Raw genomic sequence first — 23,600 nt, 5'->3', positions numbered from 1 at the left:
AGTAGAAGATCTAAGAAGCAATGGGGATGTAAAACAGTTTCGTAGTTTCTTAAAAAGTTAAACATATTCCTGCTGCATGACCCAGACATTCCACATGTAGGTATGAGAAATGAAAACAAACATCCACACAGACATATACATAAAGCTCATAGCGATTTGATTTGTAATAGCCAAAAACTGAAAAACAAAACAACATATGTCCATCAGGAGGCAAATGCATAAACAAACTATGGTATAGCCATATGACAGACTACTATTCACCAATAAAAAGGAACAAAGAACTGATACATGCAACTACATGGATGAATCTCAAAATAGTTTTGCTAGATAAAAAGTCAGAAAACAAAGGGTATATACTGTGTGATTTTATTTCTAGAGAATTCTAAAAAATGTAAATTTGTCTATAATAACAGAATATAGATCAGTGTTTGCCTGGGGCTGGGAAGGAGGTGGGGAGAGGCAGGAAGCAGCCATAGAAAGGGGTACAAGGAAACTTTTGGGTGTGATTAATATGCTTGTTATGGTGATGTTTTTCACAGGTGTGTACATATGCCAACTGTATACTTTAAATATGTGCAATTTACTGTATACCAATTGTACCTCAATGAAGCTGTTAAAATTATCAAGGAAAATAGTTCTATATCCAGAATCTGAAATCAAAGATTACTGCAAACTCTTTCCTATTTAATGTGAGTGTGTTTTCAATATGAAGTGGGTCTTGACCCAATGCTACTGAAATTATTTGATAAATCACTTATCTTTATAAATTGTTTAAAAGTTTTTTTATTTAGAAATTTAATTAGCAGTTTTAAAATTAATAAGGCCATACTATTGGAATATCATGTAATTATGTTGGTGTCTTTCTTGCTAAAGTTATTATTATTTGCACAGTTAAAAGCTTTTTAAGTAAATGATGAATATGCAGTACAGTATGGGGGATGAAAGTTCATCTGGAAATAAAATACAACAAATTATTCACAGTGGTTCTCTCTGGGGTAGAATTACAAGCTCCATGGCTGATTTAATACATGGCCCTACTGTTTTTATTTTTAAAAATTAACATGCTTTATAATCTCCAAAAACGGATCTTTCCATTTTAAGAGAAAACAACTTCAGGTAAAGTTCCTGACACAGTGACTGGCACAAGACACTCACTGAACTGTAGCTATTACCTAAACCTCAGGTAACTGGCAGCCTTCCTGGGAACGCTGAAGCATCTTCAAAGAAACCCTATTCTAGTTCTCTACACAGACCCAGAGGCAAGACAACATGGAGAGTCTATTTATTCAACAGCCGCTTTGAAGACAAATACATCCCCTCAGTAGTCTGAGGGGATATATTTCCCCTATTTCTACTTCAGTCCTTTTCCACAAATTTCTGTCCTTTGCGGGCTAGAGCCTGATGCAAAAAAAGACAGTTGTCCTAGATATACACAATCTTTGAGGGCACAGTTTGGAGATGCACAGGACCCTTGTAAAAGTGGGACAGCAGAGTCTCACCGTAGCCCACAAGGAAGTAGAACCTGTGCACAGGCAGTTACCTCAGGACCAGAGGTAGCCTGGCGCTTTAGAATAAGCTGGTCAGGGAGGCAGCCGGGGAAGACCCCCAGCAGAAACTGGCGAAGGAAAACATCTTCCACCGTTCGCTCTGTAGCCTGGCCCGCCCCATCCAGGTTACCTGTGTGCAGTGATAGCCAGTCCTTGCGGTGGGTGACGTGGTGAGGCGCGTGCGCCTCCTCGCAGCTCACTAGCTTCTCCCCCTTGCCCAGTCGGACTCGAGCCGCCCCGTTCTCGGCGCCGACCTCGCTGGTGTTCAAGTCTCGCGAGACGCCCGGCAGCTTCCAGTTCTAGAGTGCATATGGGCGCCACCATCTTGGGCCCTAAAGTTATCGATTTTTTAATGTTTGTCTTTTCAGGGGCTAAATATGTCCTTATTTTCTACACCTTCCCGGCCTGCCATGCTCCTTTCCTCCCCGTGTCCTTTCCGTGTGTTATTTTCTATCAACCAGAAAAAAAAGTACCATCTGAAAAGCAAACTGAACCAAAGCATCTCTGACTTTAAATATCAGGGCTTTATTTCCTCATTTAGCCATTGAATCAGAGATAACACTTTATGCAGATGAGGTTCAGTTTTGGAAAGTGTTTTATACCGGAACAGTGACTATTTCTCTCTAGTACTGACGATTAATTGCTGTTCTCTCACATGTATTGATTCTTTTGAATCTCTCACATGTATTGATTCATAGCAACCAAGAAGCTTAGCTTTTTTTTTTTCTTTTTTTTGCGGTACGCAGGCCTCTCCCGTTGCGGAGCTCAGGCTCCGGATGCGCAGGCTCCGTGGCCGTGGCTCACAGGCCCAGCCGCTCCACGGCATGTGGGATCTTCCCGGAACGGGGCACAAACCCGTCTCCCCTGCATCGGCAGGCGGACTCTCAGCCACTGCGCCACCAGGGAAGCCCAGAAGCTTAGCTTTGAATACAAGTATGGTAGGGATTGATTTGTGCCAGGGTTATTAGATGTTTCAATCATGTGGATCTTCCTTTATTTCATCAGCTCGGTTTGTATGTACACTGGGCTCATGCACAGAGTCTCAAAGGTTGCTAAAAGTAGCCATAACACAGAGTGAAATCAGTGCTAAATTAAGTATCAAAGATGCAGTTACTTTTTTTTCTCCTAAACCTTGGAAGAGACACCTATGACACAGTGAAAAGTTAAGACGGTATGGGATCAACTCTTTAATAAAATCATTGGCGCGATGTGCCCCCTGACAGATCAAGAACCCAGAGAGAAAAGACAATTTAATAAATGACAGCATTTATACCCCTCCGCTATGTAACACTTACAACACTTGTTCAGAATACATTTATTTGGAAAGGTAGAGTTAAACTTTGTACTCAGAGTTCTTTTCTTTCTAAGAACTAACCACTGATCCCAATATAGCTTCCCAAGGGAGAAAGAAGCTTACTCTAAAATGGAGAGTAATTTCTTTGGAAGGTACAGAATCCTTGTCACAGAAGGTTTACAAAAAGTTATTTGACAGTAAGGATAGAACTTATAAAAATGATGTCTTGCGATTCCTACAGATGCTATAATTCTGCCATTCTTTGGGAATTAGTACATTGGCACAGTAAGAAGACCAATTTTAAAAGTCAGACTAGAAATTGCATTTTATTTAAAATTAGAGGAATTCAGTTTTACTTATAATCTATATATATTCAGGCCATTTAACCTGAATTGGATCATATTAAAAATGAGAAATCTCTAAGCTACCATAGGGATACTACCAGTATTTTCTTCCTTCCAAACACAAATGTGTACATACCATATGATTCCATTTGTGTGAAATTCTAGAGTACAAAAACCTAACCTATAGTTTCAGAAAGCAAACAGTGTTTTTCTGAGGCCAGGATTGGGGGAATTTACTGAGAAGGAGAACAAGAAACTTTTTAGAGTGATGGACATAGTCTATACCTTACATCATGTGTCAAAAACTCATCACACTGTGCACTTAAAATGTATTCATGTTATTACTTTTAAATTCTACTTCAATAAAGATTTTTAAAACTATATTAAGATACCATTTTTTACCTATCACACTGGCAATAAATTCAAAAGCTTGACAACACACTTTTTTTGTGAGGTTGTGGGGTAATGAACACTCTCACATTGCTTAGGGAAGAAAAAAACGTTTCAAGCCCTAAGAAGGGGAATCATATGCCTCTTGATACAATAGTTGCAGAATATGTAGCCTTCCTGCCAAGAAATGCATTAACAGAATCTAATCATGTGAGACTATCAGACAAACCCAAATTCAGAGACATTCAATTGATCTGAACTCTTAAAATTTTTCAACGTTAAAGACGGAGGAATAGTTCCAGATTGAAGGAGACTAAAGAGTTATGACAACTAAATGCAATATGTGCTCCTAGACTGGATCTTAGAACAGAAAAAAAAAAAAAACAGTTATAAAGGACACAAATGGGACAATTGATAAAATATGAAGAGAAACTTATGTAAGATAATGCTGTTATATCAACATTAAATTTCTGAAATTATCTTTACACTATGGTTATGCAGGAAAATGTCTTTGTTGTTAGGAGATATACACTGAAGAATTTGGGATTAAAGGATTATTGTGTCTGCAATTTACTCTCAAATATTTCATCAATAATAATAGTGGCAATGATTAGAGAGATAAATAAAGCAGATATGGGCAAAACATTAATGACTGTTGTCTCTGAGTAAAGGTTATATGGGAGTAGGATTTTTACAACTTTTTAAGTTCGATGGTTCTTTTAAATTTGGATTTTTAAATAAATAATTAAAATGAATCTTCAAATAGCAGTTTCTCAATTGAGAAGGAAAGCCAAAAGAGAAAGGAGAGAATTTTTTTTCCTTGGGCTCTTAGAATTGAGTAGACCTCTTGGATTCTCGGGAAAAACTTCAAAATGTCCCAAAGATTATAGCTTTGGGGTGTGTCTAGGAGCTCAGAAAGTAAGGCCAGAAAATAGCCTGGGTAGAAAGTGGGCAAAAATGCATATGCATGATGGTAATGGAAGGAGGACAGTATTTCTGCAGGCTTATTTCTGCTCCTGCTTTGCCAGTTTGCTTCTCTAATTCAGGGGGCTATGAACATTTCATTGCAATTTTGGCAACACTGGAAAATGTACATACAGTAATATTAGTAAGAGGTGTTGATGGCCACAATAATTCCCTGGGAAGAAAAACATGTTACAGAATTTACCTTGAAACTGGGGTGGACAACTTCTTTAGTCCACAATGCAACCCTTAAGATTAAGACTGTATATTAGAGTTGCTGACAGATCATTATGGTTTGGAATATCCCAAGAAAGAAGACAAAGATAGAAGGGAATTCTGTGAAAAAAAAAGGGAAGAAGGGAGAGAAAGACAAGAATAAGCACGTGCTGCCAGCACTACCTCAGCTGCCCCTCGAAGGCACTAGCAAGAGGTGGTTGCTTCTGCTCTTACCCCTCCCACAAACCTCAGAGAGGACGATTGCCTGAAACACAGGGGCTGGCTACTGCATTAGGGAGATGACACTTTTTTCAAGTCAAAGAAATTTAAACTGGGCAAGGGCTCACTACTCCTTTGAATTTTTATAATTCTTTGTTCTAGTTTGTCAACACTTGTCTCATGCCTCCCTTTATTTTAATTTTTTTTTTTTTTTTCCGGTACGCGGGCCTCTCACTGTTGTGGCCTCTCCCGTTGCGGAGCACAGGTTCCGGACGCGCAGGCTCAGTGGCCATGGCTCACGGGCCCAGCCGCTCCACGGCATGTGGCATCTTCCCAGACCGGGGCACGAACCCGCGTCCCCTGCATCGGCAGGCGGACTCTCAACCACTGCGCCACCAGGGAAGCCCTATTTTAATTTTTATACATGTTTTAGCTCCCTTATCAATAGATCTCCTACAGGCTGAGTACAGAACATAGTAATTTTTATGCTCCTCAAAAAGTTCAGTAAAATGCCTAACAACTCATGCTCAATAAATATTTATTGAGGGAACATGACATTAAAAAAAACAAAAACAAAAAAATCTGGGCCATCAATATTTCACTTGACGTGTTGTTGTGTGTGAGAGCCCCCTAGTGGGCAAAAAGAGCTGTGTGAAGGAGCCCAGATCAACAGGAATTTAAGCAAGTTTTCAAGGGAATGATCTTGGACTCACTTCTTTAATTCAAGATGCTTTTCTTTTCTTATCTCTCTGATTTATTCTTCTGAGGGGAAAGATCAGTTTTCGAATATTAAAACTCATTAATTCTCCAGGACAGCAGCACTGACTATGCTTCAGACTCCTTCCCAAAGGCCTTTTCATTCAACCCATTAATGGAAGATAAAGTGTGGCATTGATTCTAAGATACGTCTTTTCACATTTTAACATTTCTGACAAACAGCGTCTTATCGATGCCTTTCAAGGTCACTCTTTGCTAAGCAGTCATCATGGCATTGTTGCCACTGCCTACATGTGTGCACACTCGGTTATGGCACTCCTCACATCAGTTATGAGCATTGTTTCTATCAAGTTTGTTAAATTTAACTGTCGCTTGAATATATTTTAAAAGATATATACTAAGATACACTAACTGCATATCTATATTTATACATGCACACACATACACATACACATAGAAAGACAGAGCCATACTTGGCTTTAAAACATAAAACTATTGTGTATGCAAAAAAGGCAAGAAAATTATGTAGTGGGATGTAAATCAGTTCGTGTAAATTGATTATTTTTTGAAAGAATTCCAGATTGTGCTGCAAAACAACAAGTTTCCTACAAGGCCTAAGAAGGGAAGAGACCCAGAAATCGATAGAGCTGTGTTGCATTCTATTACTGAGATACATGCAAAAAGATTGCTTATTATGTGCCAAGCAATGCAGCCAGAAGTGGGAAAATTTGCAACTCTCCCTCTGAATAGATAAAAGAAACTCCAAAGTAATGAGTGACTGATGTGACCTATTTGCGCATTGCGCAGACTATCAGTAAGATGTTAACTTGTCAGCACCTTCCTGATTTTTTGGAACAGAAGTGGTTTACTTGTAATGATACATGATTCATTTGAGGTAAAAATGGAAACAGTAATAATGGTAAATTGAAAATCCTGGTGAATCTCAAGGTAGAAACACTTCTCAAAATCATATTGACAATGTTAGAAGTATTAAAGAGATCAAGATAGTGAGCACAAGTAATAAAAATCAGCATATCTACAGCCACTATGGAAAACAGTGTGGAGGATCCTCAAAGAATTAAAAATAGAACTACCATATGATCCAGCAATTCTGCTTCTGGGAATATACCCAGAGGTGACAAAAGCACTAACTGGAAAAGATATTTGCACCCCTGTGTTCATAGCAGCATTATTTACAATAGCCAAGACATAGAAACAACCTAACTGTCCATCAATGGATGAATGTATAAAGAAGTTGTGATATATTATATATATATATACACATATGTGTATATATATATATGTATGATGGAATGTTATATATATAATGTTATATATATACATATATATATATATGATGGAATGTTATTCAGCCATAAAAGCAACAACAACAAAAACGAGGAAACTCTACCATTTGCAAGAACATGGATGGACCTTGAAGGCATTATGCTAAGTGAAATAAGTCAGATAGAGAAAAACAAATACTATATGATCTCACTTACATGTGGAATCTAAAAAAACCCCATAAAAACCTAGAAAACTAAACTCTTAGAAAAAGAGATCAGATTTGTGGTTACCAAAGGTGGAGGGGAGGGGGAGGGGGAATTGGAGGAAGGTGGTCAAAAGCTACAAACTTCCAGTTATAAGATAAGTAAGTACTAAGTATGTAACATATGACTATAGCTAACATCATATATAGGAAAATTAAGAGAGTAAATCCTGAGAGTTCTCATCACAAGGAGAAAAATTATATTCCTTTCTTCTTTTCTTCTTTTCTTTTTATTGTGTCTATATAAGGAGATGGATGTTAGCTGAACTTATTTTAATTATTTCACAATATATGCAAATCAAGCCATCATGCTGTATGCTATACACTTATACAGTGATGTATATCAATTATTTCTCAATAAACTGAAAAAATCAGCATTTCACTATGATAATATGCATAATTACTGATGACTGAACAATTTTTCCATATATTTAAGCCACAACATGAAATCTAACAATGAGATCTTCTCCAAAAGCGCATTATGTATAAATGGCAAAATAATCGGATGGATAATGGTTGAGTTAATGGTGGGCTAGCTAAAAGTTACTTGGAATTGGTGTCAACAGCTACCCATAACTCACACAGTAGTTTGATTTCTGATGCATTTCATGCCCATGTATCTTAATGGTTAAAGGAGAAGCTCATTGAAAACTAACTTGAGTTGCCTTGGCTATTCTTGATTCTTTCTTTTTCCATATAAATTACAAGTTAAGTTACACAACAAACTCTCTAGGTCTAGGTCAATTTTAGGAGCAATGACATCTTTAAGATATTGAATCTTTTTGTTCATGAATATAGTGCATCTCTCAATTAATGTAGATCTTCTTTACTGTCAATAAATTTTATAATTACTTTGTAAAAGACCTCTGAAATTTTTGTTGTATTTGTCATGGATTGACATTTCATTATTTTTGTTGCTATGAAATAAAGTAATTTTATTTTTCAAATTGTATTTTCTAGCTATTAGAAAGTAGTAGTGATAAAAAATAAAATTGACTTTCATATGTTGATCTTATATCTGGTAACCTTGCTAGATTTCTGCATTAATTTTTAAACTTGTCAAATATTGGTAGGTGAATTTGGTAATTTTGGGTTTCCTGTCATTTTTTAAAAGAAGAGTTTTGTTTTTCCTTTCAAATTATTTTATTTTTATTTATTTATTTTAAACTAATTTTTATTGGAGTATAGTTGACTTACATGTTGTGTTAGTTTCTGCTGTACAGCAAAGTGAATCAGTTATACATATATCCACTCTTTTTTAGATTCTTTTTCTATATAGGTCATTACAGAGTATTGAGTAGCATTCCTTATTAGTTATTAAGTTCTTATTAGTTATCTATTTTATATATAGCAGTGTGTATATGTCAATTCCAATCTCCCAATTTATCCCTCCCCACCCCTTTCTCCCTTGGTAACCATAAGTTTGTTTTCTACATTTGTGACTCTATTTCTCTTTGGTAAATAAATTCATTTGTACCATTTTTTTAGATTCCACATATAAGTGATATCATATATTTGTCATTCTCTGTCTGATTTATACATCACTCAGTATGACAGTCTCTAGGTCCATCCATGTCACTGAAAATGGCATTATTTTGTTTTGGTTTGTTTTATAGCTGAGTAACTTTCCACTGTATATATGTACCACATCTTCTATATCCATTCATCTGTCAATGGACACATAGGTTGCTTCCATGTCCTGGGTATTGTAAATAGTGCTGCAATGAACATTGGGGTGCATGTATCTTTTCGAATTATGTTTTTCTCCAGATATATGCCCAGGAGTGGGATTGTTGGATCATATGGTAGCTCTATTTTTTGTTTTTTAAAGAACCTCCTTCTGCTTTCAGAAAGCAGAGGTAGAAACACATCCTAACTTATTTTATGAAGTCAGTTTTACCCTAATATCAAAGCCAGACAAAGATATCACAAGGAAGCAAACATCCAAATGAACACATTCTTCATGAACATGGAAACAAAATTCTTACTAAAATATTAGCTAACCAAATCCTGAAACACATAAAAACTTTAAACGACATGAGAAAGTGGAGTTTATCACAGTTATGCAAGGTTGGTTTAATATCTTAAAACTTGATTCATTTAGTACACCACATTAATAAAATAAAGAAAATAAAGTTGTTCATCTCAATAGGTACACAATAATGCATTTGTAAGTAGCAATAGGCATCCATGGTAACAACTCTCAAAAAACTAGGAATAGGGCTTCCCTGGTGGTGCAGTGGTTGAGAGTCCGCCTGCCGATGCAGGGGACACGGGTTCGTGCCCTGGTCCGGGAAGATCCCACATGCTGCGGAGGGGCTGGGCCCGTGAGCCATGGCCGCTGAGCCTGCGCATCTGGAGCCTGTGCTCCGCAACGGGAGAGGCCACAACAGTGAGAGGCCCGCGTACAGAAAAAAAAAAAAAAAAAAAAAACTAGGAATAGAATTCAAATTTTTCATTCTGATAAGTAGCATATACAAAAAAAAACTAGAGCTAGTATTGTATTAATGCTGAAAGATGAAATGTTTTTATTTAAGATCAGGAATAAGGCAAAGATGTATATTCTCAGCATTTCTATTCAACATTGTGCTTGTGGTTCTAGCCAGTTCAGTAAGGCAAGAATAAAATTAAAGACATACTTATTGAAAAAAAGAAATACATGTGTCTTCACTTGCAGATGACATCAAAAGCACTATCTTTAAGGAAAAACATAAAATCAACTTCGTAAAAATGAAAATTTTTTATTTTCAAGAGACATTAATAAAATGAAGAAATAATTCAAACAAGGAAAAATATTTGCAAATATTATATCTGAAAAAGGATGTGCATACAAAATATATTTTTTAAATCTAAGAACTCAATAATAAGAGGAGACACTCCCCCCTCCAAATGTGCAATGCAAAGGATTTTAATAGACAGTTCACCAAAGAAGATATATAAGTGACTAATAAGCACTGAAAACATACTCAGTCATTAGGGAAAAGAAAATTAAAACTCCATAGAGATACCATTACACACTAAGAAGGATATTTTTATTTATTTTATTTTTTATCATTATAATTTTTTACTATGGTAAGAACCATATAAAATGATATATACCCTCTTCACAGAGGTTTAAGTATGCAGTATAATATTATGAACTATAGGCACAATGTTGTACAGAAGTTCTCTAGAACTTTTTCACTCTATACCCATTGAGAAGAGGGATATTTTTAAAAAGACTAACAATACCAACTCTTATTGAGTATGTGAAGAAACAATCATACATTTATGTTGGGTGTGCAAAATGTGTATAACTACTTTGAAAAACAGTTTTAGTAGTTTCTTAAAAGGAAAATCTTACCATGTGGATCAGCAATATACACACAAGTGTTTATAGCAGCATTATTCAAAATAGCCAAGGGCCTAAACTGGCCCAAATGTACATCAACTGTTGAATTAATAAGCAAAATGTGTTAAATGAATGCAATGGAATGCTATTCAGCAATAAAAAGGAACAAACTATTGATACATGCAATGATAGGGATGAATCTCAAAAACATTCTAATAAATGAAAGAAGCCAGACATGAATGACTGAATACTGTATTATCCCATCTATATGAAGTTTCCAGAAAAGGCAAAACTATAGAGGCTGAAAGCAGATCCACAGTTGTCTGGGATTAGGGCTGAGAGCCAGGGTTGACTACTGGAATTAGGAAACTTTGGGGGATGATAGAAGGGTTATAAAATTGGACTCTGATAATGGTTTCACAACTATAAATTTTGCTAAAAATCATCAAACTGTACATTTACAACAGGTTAATTGTGCGGTACATAAAATACCCCAAAATAAAATTGTTTTTATTAGCAACCTAATTTATTAGCAACCTAATTTTGTTTTAACTAAAGTGTAATGTTCATGTCCCACACAGATCTTGGGTAGCTTGTCTATTAAATAATAATAATGATAACAACAATAATAATAAACTTGTCAAGCTATTAGCAAGCGTAGCAGAGGGGACTGGAAAAATCCTCAGGTGCAACAATAATTTACTTGGCCTGACATCTCCCTGCTTACTAAACCACCATAAGAACCATTTTGATGTGAAAAGGTTAGTTAAGCTGGGCCTGAAAAACACAAGAACTTACATAGTTTTGCACATTCTGGTGATGCCTAGAACTGGAGACTGCTGCTGCTAAATCCAAAGGTAAAACCTCTGTCAAGGTGCTGAAACTCAAAGATAAAAAAATTCTAAAAGAACTAGAGGGTGAAAAAGAAGCTGAAATCACATATATGACAATAATTTTAGCAAAATCCTCATCAAGCACAAGGCAAACCAGAAGACAATGGAATGACATAGTTTAAATGTTAAAGTAAAAACTGTCAAGCTATATTTCTATACCCAGTAAAACACCTTTCAAAAATGAAAATGAACTATAGACATTTTCAGATAAACAAAAGCTGTGAGAGATTTTACTGCCAGCACTACCAGAAAAGCTAAAGGAATTTCATCAAGCTGTTGAGAAATGATACCAGTTCTACAGAAAGGATGATAAAGCATGAAATTAGTACATGGGGGTAAACAAGCAAAGTATATTTTAATATCCCAATTTCTTTGAAAGACTAAGCAAAACAACCATACTGTATTACAGGGTTTATAAAATACATGGTAATAATACACATGTTGTCTTCATGTCAGTTTGAGCTGCTATAACAAAGTACCATAGACTGGGTGGCTTTTTTAAGCCACCACTGGGTGGCTTATAAACAACAAAAAAATTACACACAAAAAAATCTCACATTTCTGTAGGCTGAAAGTCTGAGATCAGTGTGCCACCATGGTCAAGTTCTGGTGAGGCCTCTCTTCCAGGTTTCAGATTTCTGATTTCTTGTTGTGTCTTCATATGATAGCAGAGAGAGGAAGCAAACTCTCTGGTGGCTCATATAAGTGCACTAATCCCATTCATGAGGGCTCTACCCTCATGACCTCATTGAATCCTAATTACTATCAAAAGCCCCACGTCCTAATACCATCACATCGTAGGTAGAGTTTCAATGTATGAATTTTGGGTGAATGTAAACATTTACTCCACAACACACAACAATAGGAAAAAAAAGACAGGAGAGACAGAGTAAAGTGACTTATACTATTGCAAACTTCTCATATTATATATAAGGTGGTATATTAATTCAAGTTATGCTGTGATTAAAGGTACATATTATAATTCCTAGAGCAACAACTAAAATAAAAGCATAGATTGAAATCCGATAAGGGAGATAAATAAGACACTAAGAAAACACATGATTAATCTAAAAGAAAACAAGAAAGCAACATGGAAGGAAAAAAGGAACAGAGCAAGCCAACAGAAAACAAATAGCAAGATGGCAGACTTAAACCCACCCATATCAACAATTACGTTAAGTATAAAGGGGTTAAACATTCCAATTAAAGGATAGAATTGTCAAAATAGATACAAAGCTAAACAAGACCCAACTATAAGTTGTTTACAAGTGATGCATTTTAAAAATAAATAAAACAATAAGGAAAGTAAAAAAATGGATAAAGATATACCATGAAAATAGCAATCATAAGGAATCTTGTGAGTCTATATTAATGTCAGACAGAGTAGACTTCAAAACAAGGTTTATGACCAGAAGTAAAGGACAACATTTTATTGATATATTTATCTTGATATTTATTTAGAGCATAATATTTATATTGTTATAAATGTTAATACAGGTATCCCCCACTTTTCAAAAATTTGCTTTACACCATTTTGCTTCTATGAAAGACATATATTAGTACCTGTTTTCGCTAATGGAAGGAATTCTGAAGAGAATTTTTGCTTTTACAAAAAAAAAAGGCAAAAACTAAAAATAACATTCAGTTTTTGTCTTTTTTTTTTAAACATCTTTATTGGAGTATAATTGCTTTACAGTGTTGTGTTAGTTTCTGCTGTATAACAAAGCGAGTTAGCTACATGCATACGTATATCCCCATATCCCCTGCCTCTTGTGTCTCCCTCTCACCCTCCTTATCCCACCCGTCTAGGTGGTCGCGAAGTACCCAGCTGATCTCCCTGTGCCGTGCAGCTGCTTCCTTTTGTTTTGCAGTGAACTGTTATAGAGGCTGCCCACACCCCGGGCACTGACAGTGGCACCTCCAAGATCCTTCTCCAGGAACTACACTCAACATCTCAGCATCAAGCTGCCATAGCTTTGAACTATGTCTGTGAGCATCTGAGCTTTATCTCAATTTATTTTGTGCATCTGTTTTCAAGATGTGTCCTAAGGGAATTGTGTCTTCACTTCATGCCATTTCTGATTACAAAAGGTTTCGTAAGAATGCTCTGCTTTTGGAGAGCAGGGGAAGCCTGTAATAAAGGGTCAATTCATGAAGAAAACATAACAGTCTTAAAAACTTTCTCAAGCAGTCAGCTGCCGAGGTGATCAATTAGGACAATGAACCAACTTGTAAGTAGCAAGCAAGCCTTTATTCACTTATTGTGTCATCGCAAACAAGAGGCAAAAACAAGTACCAGTTCCTAAGGGTTTCACTTTTCCTCATGGGACGGCACTGGACGAGAGTCGGATGGATGCAGTGCAGATGGGGGAGTCATCTCACTACCAAGGAGCCCTAAGCAAAAGGCTTCTGCCTCTTTATGTCCCTATGGGCCCGGAGGAGGGAGAGAGAGAAGGGCTAGGAGCAGAAAGGCACTGAGTTAAAGTGGAGAAAAGTGCCTTAACCCAGACCCCTGATTAGGAGGATATGTATTGGGCTAGGAATGCAGACATGCATCTGAGAATGGTTGTCCCAGGAGGTCCTGAGCCCCTGACTGCAATTCACTCCAGAAAATCAATGCATCAGCTCTGTACAAACCTGGTGTGGCCGGGACAGCTTTGTCCCCACGAGGCCTGCCGGGCAAAGCCTTGGAATGACCTGTGGTCAGGGCATGAAGGATCAGACAGTCGTTTGACCTGGAGTCAGACTCCTCAGGGTATGTAGTTTACAAGAGAATTGCAAAGTATGTAAAGCTAAAATGCACAGCACTGAAAAAGGAATGGGCATACACTTGGAGAATTTAATGTTTCTTTTTTCTGTAATTGAAGGAGCAAACAGAAAAAACTGTCAGTAAGGATACACTTGACCTAGTAAACATTTTTAGCACACTCCTGCCAACAACTGTGCTCATGGAAGCTGGGTCATAAGACAAGGCTCAATAAATTTCAAAAGATTTAAATCATACATAGTATATTTTCTGATCATGACAGAATTAAGTCAGAAAGAGATACCAAAAAGATACTAGTAAACACTACACATATTTGGAAATTAAAATATACACTTCTAAAAACCCATGGGTTAAAGAAGAATCACAAGGGAATTAGAAAATATTTTGAATTAAACAGTAATACAAGCACTACATATCACAATTGCGGTGGCCACTTCTACTTCCATTCCTTGGTTCCCCAGATCCAAATATTCTAAATACAATCCAAATATCTAAATATAAAAGAAACTGGTTACTGTCCAAAACATACACCACGTCTTGTAAGATGGTACCACAACTTCCTAAGATACTGTCTCTCAGATGGTCCTTAAAGTGAATCTCTATTAGGCCCTGCCAGCTTTCTGTAAGGCAACTGCTTTTAGGTCAGTGTTTCTCAAACTTTTTTCATTATCCCCCCGACCCTTATTCCAAGGAAATTTAAAAAAATTTTGCCCCTAATCATTATACTATCTAAGATTTTTTTGCCCCTTAAAACAATCTTTTGCCTTTTGTGGAGGCAGTGTCACTCCCACTGAGAATGAGTGTTCCCCATGATAAGGTAAAGAGCAATACTTGTTAATTCCATAGGCAAAAGCTCATTTCTATACTTCTTTTGCTGTAAAATGTGTCCGTGGTCAAAAGGATGTTGTGTGTTGTATATGCCAATATGGTACATAAGTCCTTCTGTAGATGGTGGTGTACATAAGTCATGGTGGTGATGGCAGAAGCATTGAGGACAGGAAAGACAAATCCAGAATAAGTGTCTATTTCAGTGAGAACAAATTGCTGCATCTCCATGATGGAAAGCACTGATAACCACTCTTGACCTTTCAAGGCATTAACTGTCCTATCTCAGTCTTAACCTTTATAAGAGATCGAGGCAAAACAGTATGTTGAATAGATACCAGTTAATCTCTTTTCTCAGTTACCCCACTACTTTCTCTATAGGCTTCTAAACAGAGTTGTTTTGCTAGCAGGTATGGACGTTATGCATGGAATCAATAACCTGGCTTCCACCACTGCTGAGTGCCCAAGCAGTAATAGCATGCACCAATATAAAGATATACAGATTGCCAACAAACACATGAAAGGATGCTCAACATCACTAATCATTAGAGAAATGCAAACCAAAACTACAATCAGGTATCATCTCACACCAGTCAGAACGGCCATCATCAAAAAATCTACAAACAATAAATGCTGGAGAGGGTGTGGAGAAAAGGGAACCCTCTTGCACTGTTGGTGGGAATGTAAATTGATACAGCCACTATGGAGAACAGTATGGAGGTTCCTCAAAAAACTAAAAATGGAACTACCGGGCTTCCCTGGTGGCTCAGTGGTTGAGAGTCCGCCTGCCAATGCAGGGGACACAGGTTCGTGCCCCGGTCCGGGAAGATCCCACATGCTGCGGAGCGGCTAGGCCCGTGAGCCCTGGCCGTTGAGCCTGCGCGTCCGGAGCCTGTGCTCCGCAATGGGAGAGGCCACAACAGTGAGAGGCCCGTGTACCGAAAAACATATATATATATAAATAGAACTACCATACGACCCAGCAATCCCACTACTGAGCATATACCCTGAGAAAACCATAATTCAAAAAGAGTCATGTACCACAATGTTCATTGCAGCACTATTTACAATAGCCAGGACATGGAAGCAACCTAAGTGTCCACCGACAGATGAATGGATAAAGAAGATGTGGCACATATATACAATGGATATTAGCCATAAAAAGAAACGAAATTGAGCTATTTGTAGTGAGATGGATGGACCTAGAGTCTGTCATACAGAGTGAAGTAAGTCAGAAAGAGAAAAACAAATACTGTATGCTAACACATATATATGGAATCTAAAAAAAAAAAAAAAAAAATGATCCTGAAGAACCTAGGGGCAGGACAGGAGTAAAGACGCAGACATAGAGCATGGACTTGAGGACACAGGGAGGGGGAAGGGTTAAGCTGGGATGAAGTGAGAGAGTGACACTGACATATATACACTACCAAGTGTAAAACAGATAGCTAGTGGGAAGCAGCCGCATAGCACAGGGAGATCAGCTAGGTGCTTTGTGACCACCTAGAGGGGTGGGATAGGGAGGGTGGGAGGGAGACTTAAAAGGGAGGGGATATGGGGATGTGTGTATATGTATACTGATTCACTTCGCTATAAAGCAGAAACTAACACGCCATTTTAAAGCAATTATACTCCAACAAAGATGTTAAAAAAAAAAGACTGGGGTTACTCTGAAATATATTTTGTATGAGAGACTGCCAAGTAAACTTACACTGTTATGTTCTTGAGTTTATCACTCACAATAAACTTCACAAGATTCAATTCAATCATCCTACATCTTTAGTCCTTCATACCATCAAGAATCTAACTGTATATTCAAATAATAAGTTTTCAAACAAAAATATAGACTGTGACTTGTAATTACACTTCTTTTAGGTTTAGGAATTCTTGAGTAATTAATGCCTTTGGATTCTTAATATCTGTTTTGAACACTTAAACCAAAATAAAGTAGAACAGCAGGACTCAGTAATATCTAGATTTTTTTACTTAATGATAGTTGGTGAAAACAAGTGAGATCTGTTTTCCTCATGTGATCTGAGAATAGATTAGAGCAACCCACATTTATGCTGGAGCTGTGCCCTTTTCCCCCAAATGATTCAGCTAAACCTCATGAAGATTTAACATTAGGTAATAGAATGTCCTTTCCTAAAATAGCTTTAGTCCAAAAAAGCTGTTATGTGAGAATGAAGTTCAGAGAATTAATAAGGAGATCTGCACAAAGCACCTTGACCAATTTCTGAGGAGAAATGTATGGTAAAGGATGGACCAAGGTGACTTTTCCTGATATCTCTCCCTCTTGAGAAAGTGGCAGAATGGGGCCACGAGAGTTCAGGTAAATGGGAGTTTGAAGCAATTATCTAAATAAGTCAGACAAGAAGGCACACTTGGGCTTGTCAAAGTCACTGAACCTAAATATTTTGAATCCTGTTAGAAATTTGTTAAAGTATCTCTAGGGCACACATACTGATATTGACTCATTGCGTGAAGGAAAAATGTTATCCCTGGAAAAAGTAGGCTCATGTACATATACCGTGTTAAATAAATGCTCAGTTTTCTTTCTACTTTACTTTGCCTGGTAGATAGTGCCTTTCACCTGCATAAGAAGTACGAATAATGTCCTTATATCCTATTCATAGCATTTATACTTCCGTATTTCTAAAATAATTTTATAAGTAGTATGAGTTTTCACCGAGAAGAAAAAAAATCAGTGTAGCTGATATGAATACAAAATAAAGGAAGAAAAGAAAAGGAAATAGAATTACCCACACGCTTCTGGGAAATAAAAAGACTTCACAAGCTATAAAAAAAAAATCATTTTATTCACAGGGTACGTTTCCAAAATTTCTCCAAGTAAGGGAGGTAGAGAAATTGAGACTTACTGAACCTTCCCAGTACCAGCCATAATTACAATGAACACAGCAAAGAAAAAGACATGTTTTTACAGCAAACCTCCTCCTATGACATTGCATTTAAATTCTGTGGAAAGAACAACTCAGCAGAACCAACAGAGATACTGTTTTTCTCAAGTCATATTATAAAAAGTATCAATTAAAGTTCTTTCTTACCTGCTACATATTCTATGAAACTAAAAAAAGAAGAAATGAAGAGCACAGATTTTCCCCACACCTACTGCCAGTGGAGTTTGGTTTTATTAGGAAGAAGTAATTCCAGGTACACTTCAAAAGTGATTTCAATTTTATGGTCTAATCTAACATCTTTTCCAGAATTACTGCATCTATGGACTTTTAGACTACTGTATGAGGAAGAATATTTGAATTTTTCTATATTTTCTTAGCCCCAGTCTCTGCAAGTTTGCTCTTGAAAGACAGCCTGTATACATGTGGAATACTATATAATGTGCAATCATTGAGTTAAGGAGAAACTTTCTTTTTCAAAGCTTGTCAGACTAACTATGCTGTATGGTTAACTGGAGTTCTAATCATGTTCCAGACTTTTAAAAATTTAGGCAAGTTTTCAGTGGAGCTCTCCTTGTCTGTTCTCGCCCCCTTCCTTCTAGTGTCTCTGTCTTTGACGTACCCCAGTGGCCATCAACCGTCACAAATTGTGAATCCTATATATTATGAAAGAGTTGTCTCTAGTAACCTACCAACAAGAAAGTCCAAAGGATTGGTGCTAAAGAATGAATGAGAAACAGAAAAAAATTGTTTCCTTGATTCCACGAATGCTAGAATTTGCTGGAAAAACAAATATTTTTAGTCTATGTGTCCCCCTGTGGCTATCACCTAAGGCGTTCCCTATGAGAAGGTTCTACTACTTCAACAAAGGATATTTACATACTGTTATCAGACGTCTCCAAGGCCTATATACTATTGTGCATTTATATAAAATAGTCACATTCACTACACTTACAAGAGTTCTTGCTGATGATAAAGATACAACTTGGAACAAACATGGTTACACCTCTAGAGTGATGGGGTACATGAAGGAAATACACAAGGAAGTGGGAGCCAAGCCAGAAAAAGTTAAGGCACCCTCTGCCACCCCCCACCAGGTCAGCCATCTTTTTCTTTTCAATGGGCATAACTAATGCAAGGGGTGTGTGTGTGTTTACACTAGAACACAGGGGAGAAAATACATCTATGTCTGCCTAAGTAATCGTGAATATAAAAGCCTTTTACTGAGGTATAATTTTGGAAGCAGTGGACTAAAGCTAACTCTGTGCATAGCATAGGGTGATCGTGTTTCAAAGGGTCAAGTTCAAGGTAACACTTCCTACTATCGCTGCTGCATCATGACCAAAGATCTAAATAATCTTAGTGGAGATGGAAGAGGGGTGTGAGAATGGGAGTGTTTGCATATTCAGGCTCAAACACCAAGGAAAGCCCAACTTGGAGAAGGCAGAAAGGGGGGTAGCATTTAGACCGTGAGGGTCCAAGTAGGTAAATAAGCGCCACTTCTGCTTTCTTCCCTAAGCGTCTCACAGTCTCACGCTGCTTTCTCTAGTGTCTCTCCATCATTAGCCATAACAACCACATGACAATGTATTTCTTTTAAAATGTTTTGAAAAGGTTCTTGAGGCTGACACAAGGACAGCAGCCTCTGTGCTCTCTCTTTGCTGCACACTAAGATCCTTCCCAGTGGCCCCTCTCCATTAAAGCCCTGATTTTTATCTGTATCTTTTTCATTTTGGTTAAACCTCTTTTTTAAGATTATAATTTTCCATTTCTCTTCCTATGTAGAGAAAAACAGACATATCTCTCTCCTGACTTTCTCTGCCCTGGATAAAAATCACATCTCTTAGATGTTTATTGGTATCATGTGAAACATAAGCTTTTAAAATGACAAATAACTGGAGAAAATCTAATTACACAGAAGCAGAAAGAGACATGATCAATATATTTAGATACTATTCTATAAAACTCCCAGATAGCTTCGTATCATTGATTCTATCCCACAGCTTCAATAGGAAAGCAAATCAGAAAGAATTTTAGCACAATGTAGAGATCAATACAAACACAGGAGGTAGATAAATTAGTGACCATAACCAAAATATAATTCCTCTTTTGTGCTTTAAAAAGTTATAGTTATGGGCTTTGGCTATCATACAAATGCTCACAGGTATTGTAAGTCAATTTATAGTAAGTTATTTACTCCTTATTGTTAGAGATGGAAGAAATCAGAAATGCTGGCACCAGAAAATCAGAAGAAGGAGACAGAAGCATATATTTTTTCTTTATTGCAATGACAAGCAGAATTTTTGTGTTATGTTTGAATGAACTTTCCATTCCTGTATTTATTTCAATCTCTCACCCCTAGGATGTAGGTAAAAACTTCAGAGAAGCCTAGGCTGGGGGCAAAGCCAGTAGTATCCATTTTCTTATGCTAGGAAGGAGAAAGGTATAGCAATTGCAGATTCACACAAATCTCCTTTCACTTACAGAATAGGAATTTTATGATGCTCAACCTAAACACTGTGGCTTCACATTTAGGATTTTATAAACAGACCGTCTAGGCTTCAGGATGCCTTTGGATGAGTCTCCAGGGTTTTCAAAGGGGCTACAGAACTTTCTCTAGGCTACTAGGGAACTAGTAGGATATGTGCCATCTTCCCAGCTTCAAGAACTCAGAAAATGCATCAGAGTAGAGGAAAAAAGCTCTATTTTTAATAAACACTGGCAAAGCCGTAATCAGGTCAGGGATGACCAGAATTCTGTCACAAGACACCCAAATTTAGAAAGCACAAGTTTAAGCATCTCAGCAAATTTCCACACCAACTCTCTAGTCTCAAGGCTACTAGCTCGACCCCGGAGCCAGGCCAGCTTCCTTGGTAGTGGACAGAGATAGAGACTGCTGGAAAGCCAAGGCCAAGGGCAGAGACTTCTCTGCCCCTTTGTATCCGGAAAGCGTGGGGACTGTGGCGTTGTTCTTCCTTTCGACTTGCCTCTTCCTTGTCCCAGCACTCAATTCACTGAAGCTGTCAAAATTGCTCCTTGTGTTTAGTTGTTGTTACTGCTCACTTTGTAAGAGGCTTGACCTATGTTGCAGGTGCCTCGGAGTTGTCTGCACACTTCCATCCCTGCTGTGTGCCCACTAAAATCAGATCATCGCAGAGGAGACCTCTACACTGGGAAGATGAAGAAATAAAAAGCACAGTATTGGGGCTTCCCTGGTGGCGCAGTGGTTGAGAGTCCGCCTGCCGATGCAGGGGACACGGGTTCGTGCCCCCGTCCGGGAAGATCCCGCATGCCGCGGAGCAGCTGGGCCCGTGAGCCATGGCCGCTGAGCCTGCGCGTCCGGAGCCTGTGCTCCGCAACGGGAGAGGCCACAACAGTGAGAGGCCCGCGTACCGCAAAAAAAAAAGCACAGTATTGTTCTCAACACTTACTCCTCTACATGCTCATCCTCAAGTTCCCACAAACGTCCTTATAGCTCTTGATCTTTGAAACTCTACAGACAGAGAGCAGTTATTACCTGGTTCTGGTGGGAAAGTTTTTATACAACACAGTAAGAATTTCCTGAAGCTTTCAGTGGACTGTGATATTTTTTTCCTCTTAGGTCCCTCCTAACAAGGATTTATCAGTTAAAAATTTCACAAAGTCGGTATTTTTAAACATAGAAATGAAAACTCTAGGTGGCTGATTTTCAAAACAGAGAAATAGGAGGTGGTATAGAATAAAATTACAACCTACCATAGTTGCCAAGAAGAAATGTTACTGATATCATTTCTATTTGAAATTATCTGTAACATTCCTGTAAATCTTTTGACTAACCTCAGAATACTTTTGGCAAATTCAGAGTCCTAGGATTTTCCCAGTTATTTTCCATGTAGATATTTAAGCCATGTTGCCCATTGCTTCAGGTACAAGTTATATTTAACCTAAACAAGGTTTTTACCCCAGAAAAGGGCATAAATCATCACAAAGCCAAACACAGAGTACTGTTTGAACATCTGTCACTTTGGATCATTGGATCATTTGCCCTTGTTAAAATAGCTAAAAGTGAATTCTATAGAAACAAAATCTAGGAAGCACTCCTTAACTTCCTGTGTTACTTACAGTTTAGATGCACAATGTTGTATAAACTTGGTCAAATACTCTATATAAAGCATATGTGTCCAGTGTCCTCTTCCATATAAAAATCTTTCATACTTTCAAAATTTCATAAAAAATCTTTCATACTTTCAAAATTTCATAGAAAATTACTTCTGTTATGGAATGACTTAATCCTTTAGCCATCTTTATTTGACCAAAGTCTGATTAAAATCAAACAGAGGTCATCCTTACTCATGATCCTTAACATCAGTGCAGTTCTCCAGTTGGAGCTAATAAAAACAAAAATTCGCATCAGGTACTCATTTTCAGTCTCTTCAACCCCTCTTTTATCCCCATGGAGCAACCTAATTTTTGTCACTAAAAAGCAATTTAAAAATTACACTGATGTCAGAGGGTGACACCTTCTCTTGGCAGATGCATCAAAAATGATGAAATACTTTCGTATTAAATGTGTCTGCCATAACTTGCATCTCTTCTGAGCTGCATCTTAAAGGTCAGTAATATTAAAATGTAATCAACCAAATTTGACAAAGAAAGAGGTTCAATGCTGAAGGTCTCAATTTCAAATAAACAAAATAAAAGAATGGGAGTTTAAATTCAACTTCTTGATGTGGCACATATATACAATGGAATATTACTCAGCCATGAAAAGGAACGAAATTGAGTTATTTGTAGTGAGGTGGATGGACTTAGAGTCTGTCATACAGAGTGAAGTAAGTCAGAAAGAGAAAAGCAAATACAGTATGCTAATGCATATATATGGAATCTAAAAATATGGTACTGATGAACCTAGTGGCAGGGCAGGAATAAAGACACAGACATAGAGAACAGACCTGAGGACATGGAGGGGGTTGGGAGGGGAAGCTGGGACAAAGTGAGAGAGTAGCACTGACATATATACACTACCAACTGTAAAATAGATAGCTAGTGGGAAGCAGCTGCATAGCACAGGGAGATCAGCTCGGTGCTTTGCGATGACCTAGAGGGGTGGGATAGAGAGGGTGGGAGGGAGACGCAAGAGCGAGGAGATATGGAGATATATGTATACGTATAGCTGATTCATTTTGTTATACAGCAGAAACTAACACAACATTGTAAAGCAATTATACTCCAATGAAGATGAAAAAAATTAAAAAGAATTCAACTTCTTAAGAGTAATAGAGTATGCCAGAGTACTCTGAAAGATAATTCTAGAAAGATCCTCACTTAGGAAAACACATATTTCAATAAGGATGGGTATATATAACTTCATGCTACACACACGTACACACACAGACACTCAAAACTCCTAGGTTTAGATACATCTATCTAACCACAGAAAAGGGAATATGTACGCCATACCTAAGGATTATCACTATAAAATAATGCCAAACTGTAACCTACTCTAAGAAAACATTCTCATTAAATTGTAGTCCTGCTTTGAGTGATGTGAGCATGTATGTGTATCCTTAACTGAAGACAATATGGAACAATCAAAATATCACTTTGGTCTAATCCAGGGTTTCTCAACCTTGGCACTATTGGCATTTTCA

At 37.4% G+C, this 23,600-nt stretch overlaps 1 protein-coding gene across 1 annotated transcript; it reads right to left on the bottom strand.

Moving 5' to 3' along the window:
- Positions 1–1,422: 1,422 nt before the first annotated feature.
- Positions 1,423–21,090, bottom strand: LOC132530011 (small ribosomal subunit protein uS3m-like). The gene is given in 3 exon segments (XM_060167075.1): positions 1,423–1,552; positions 1,554–1,846; positions 21,034–21,090. Coding segments are annotated over 3 exon segments (480 nt in total).
- Between the last annotated feature and the right edge of the window lie 2,510 nt (positions 21,091–23,600).

This window comes from Lagenorhynchus albirostris, chromosome 11 (assembly GCF_949774975.1).
Source record: "Lagenorhynchus albirostris chromosome 11, mLagAlb1.1, whole genome shotgun sequence".
Lineage (NCBI taxonomy): Eukaryota > Metazoa > Chordata > Mammalia > Artiodactyla > Delphinidae > Lagenorhynchus > Lagenorhynchus albirostris.
Note: the sequence above shows the minus strand (reverse complement) of the source record. Positions and strands in the feature narration are given on the sequence as shown.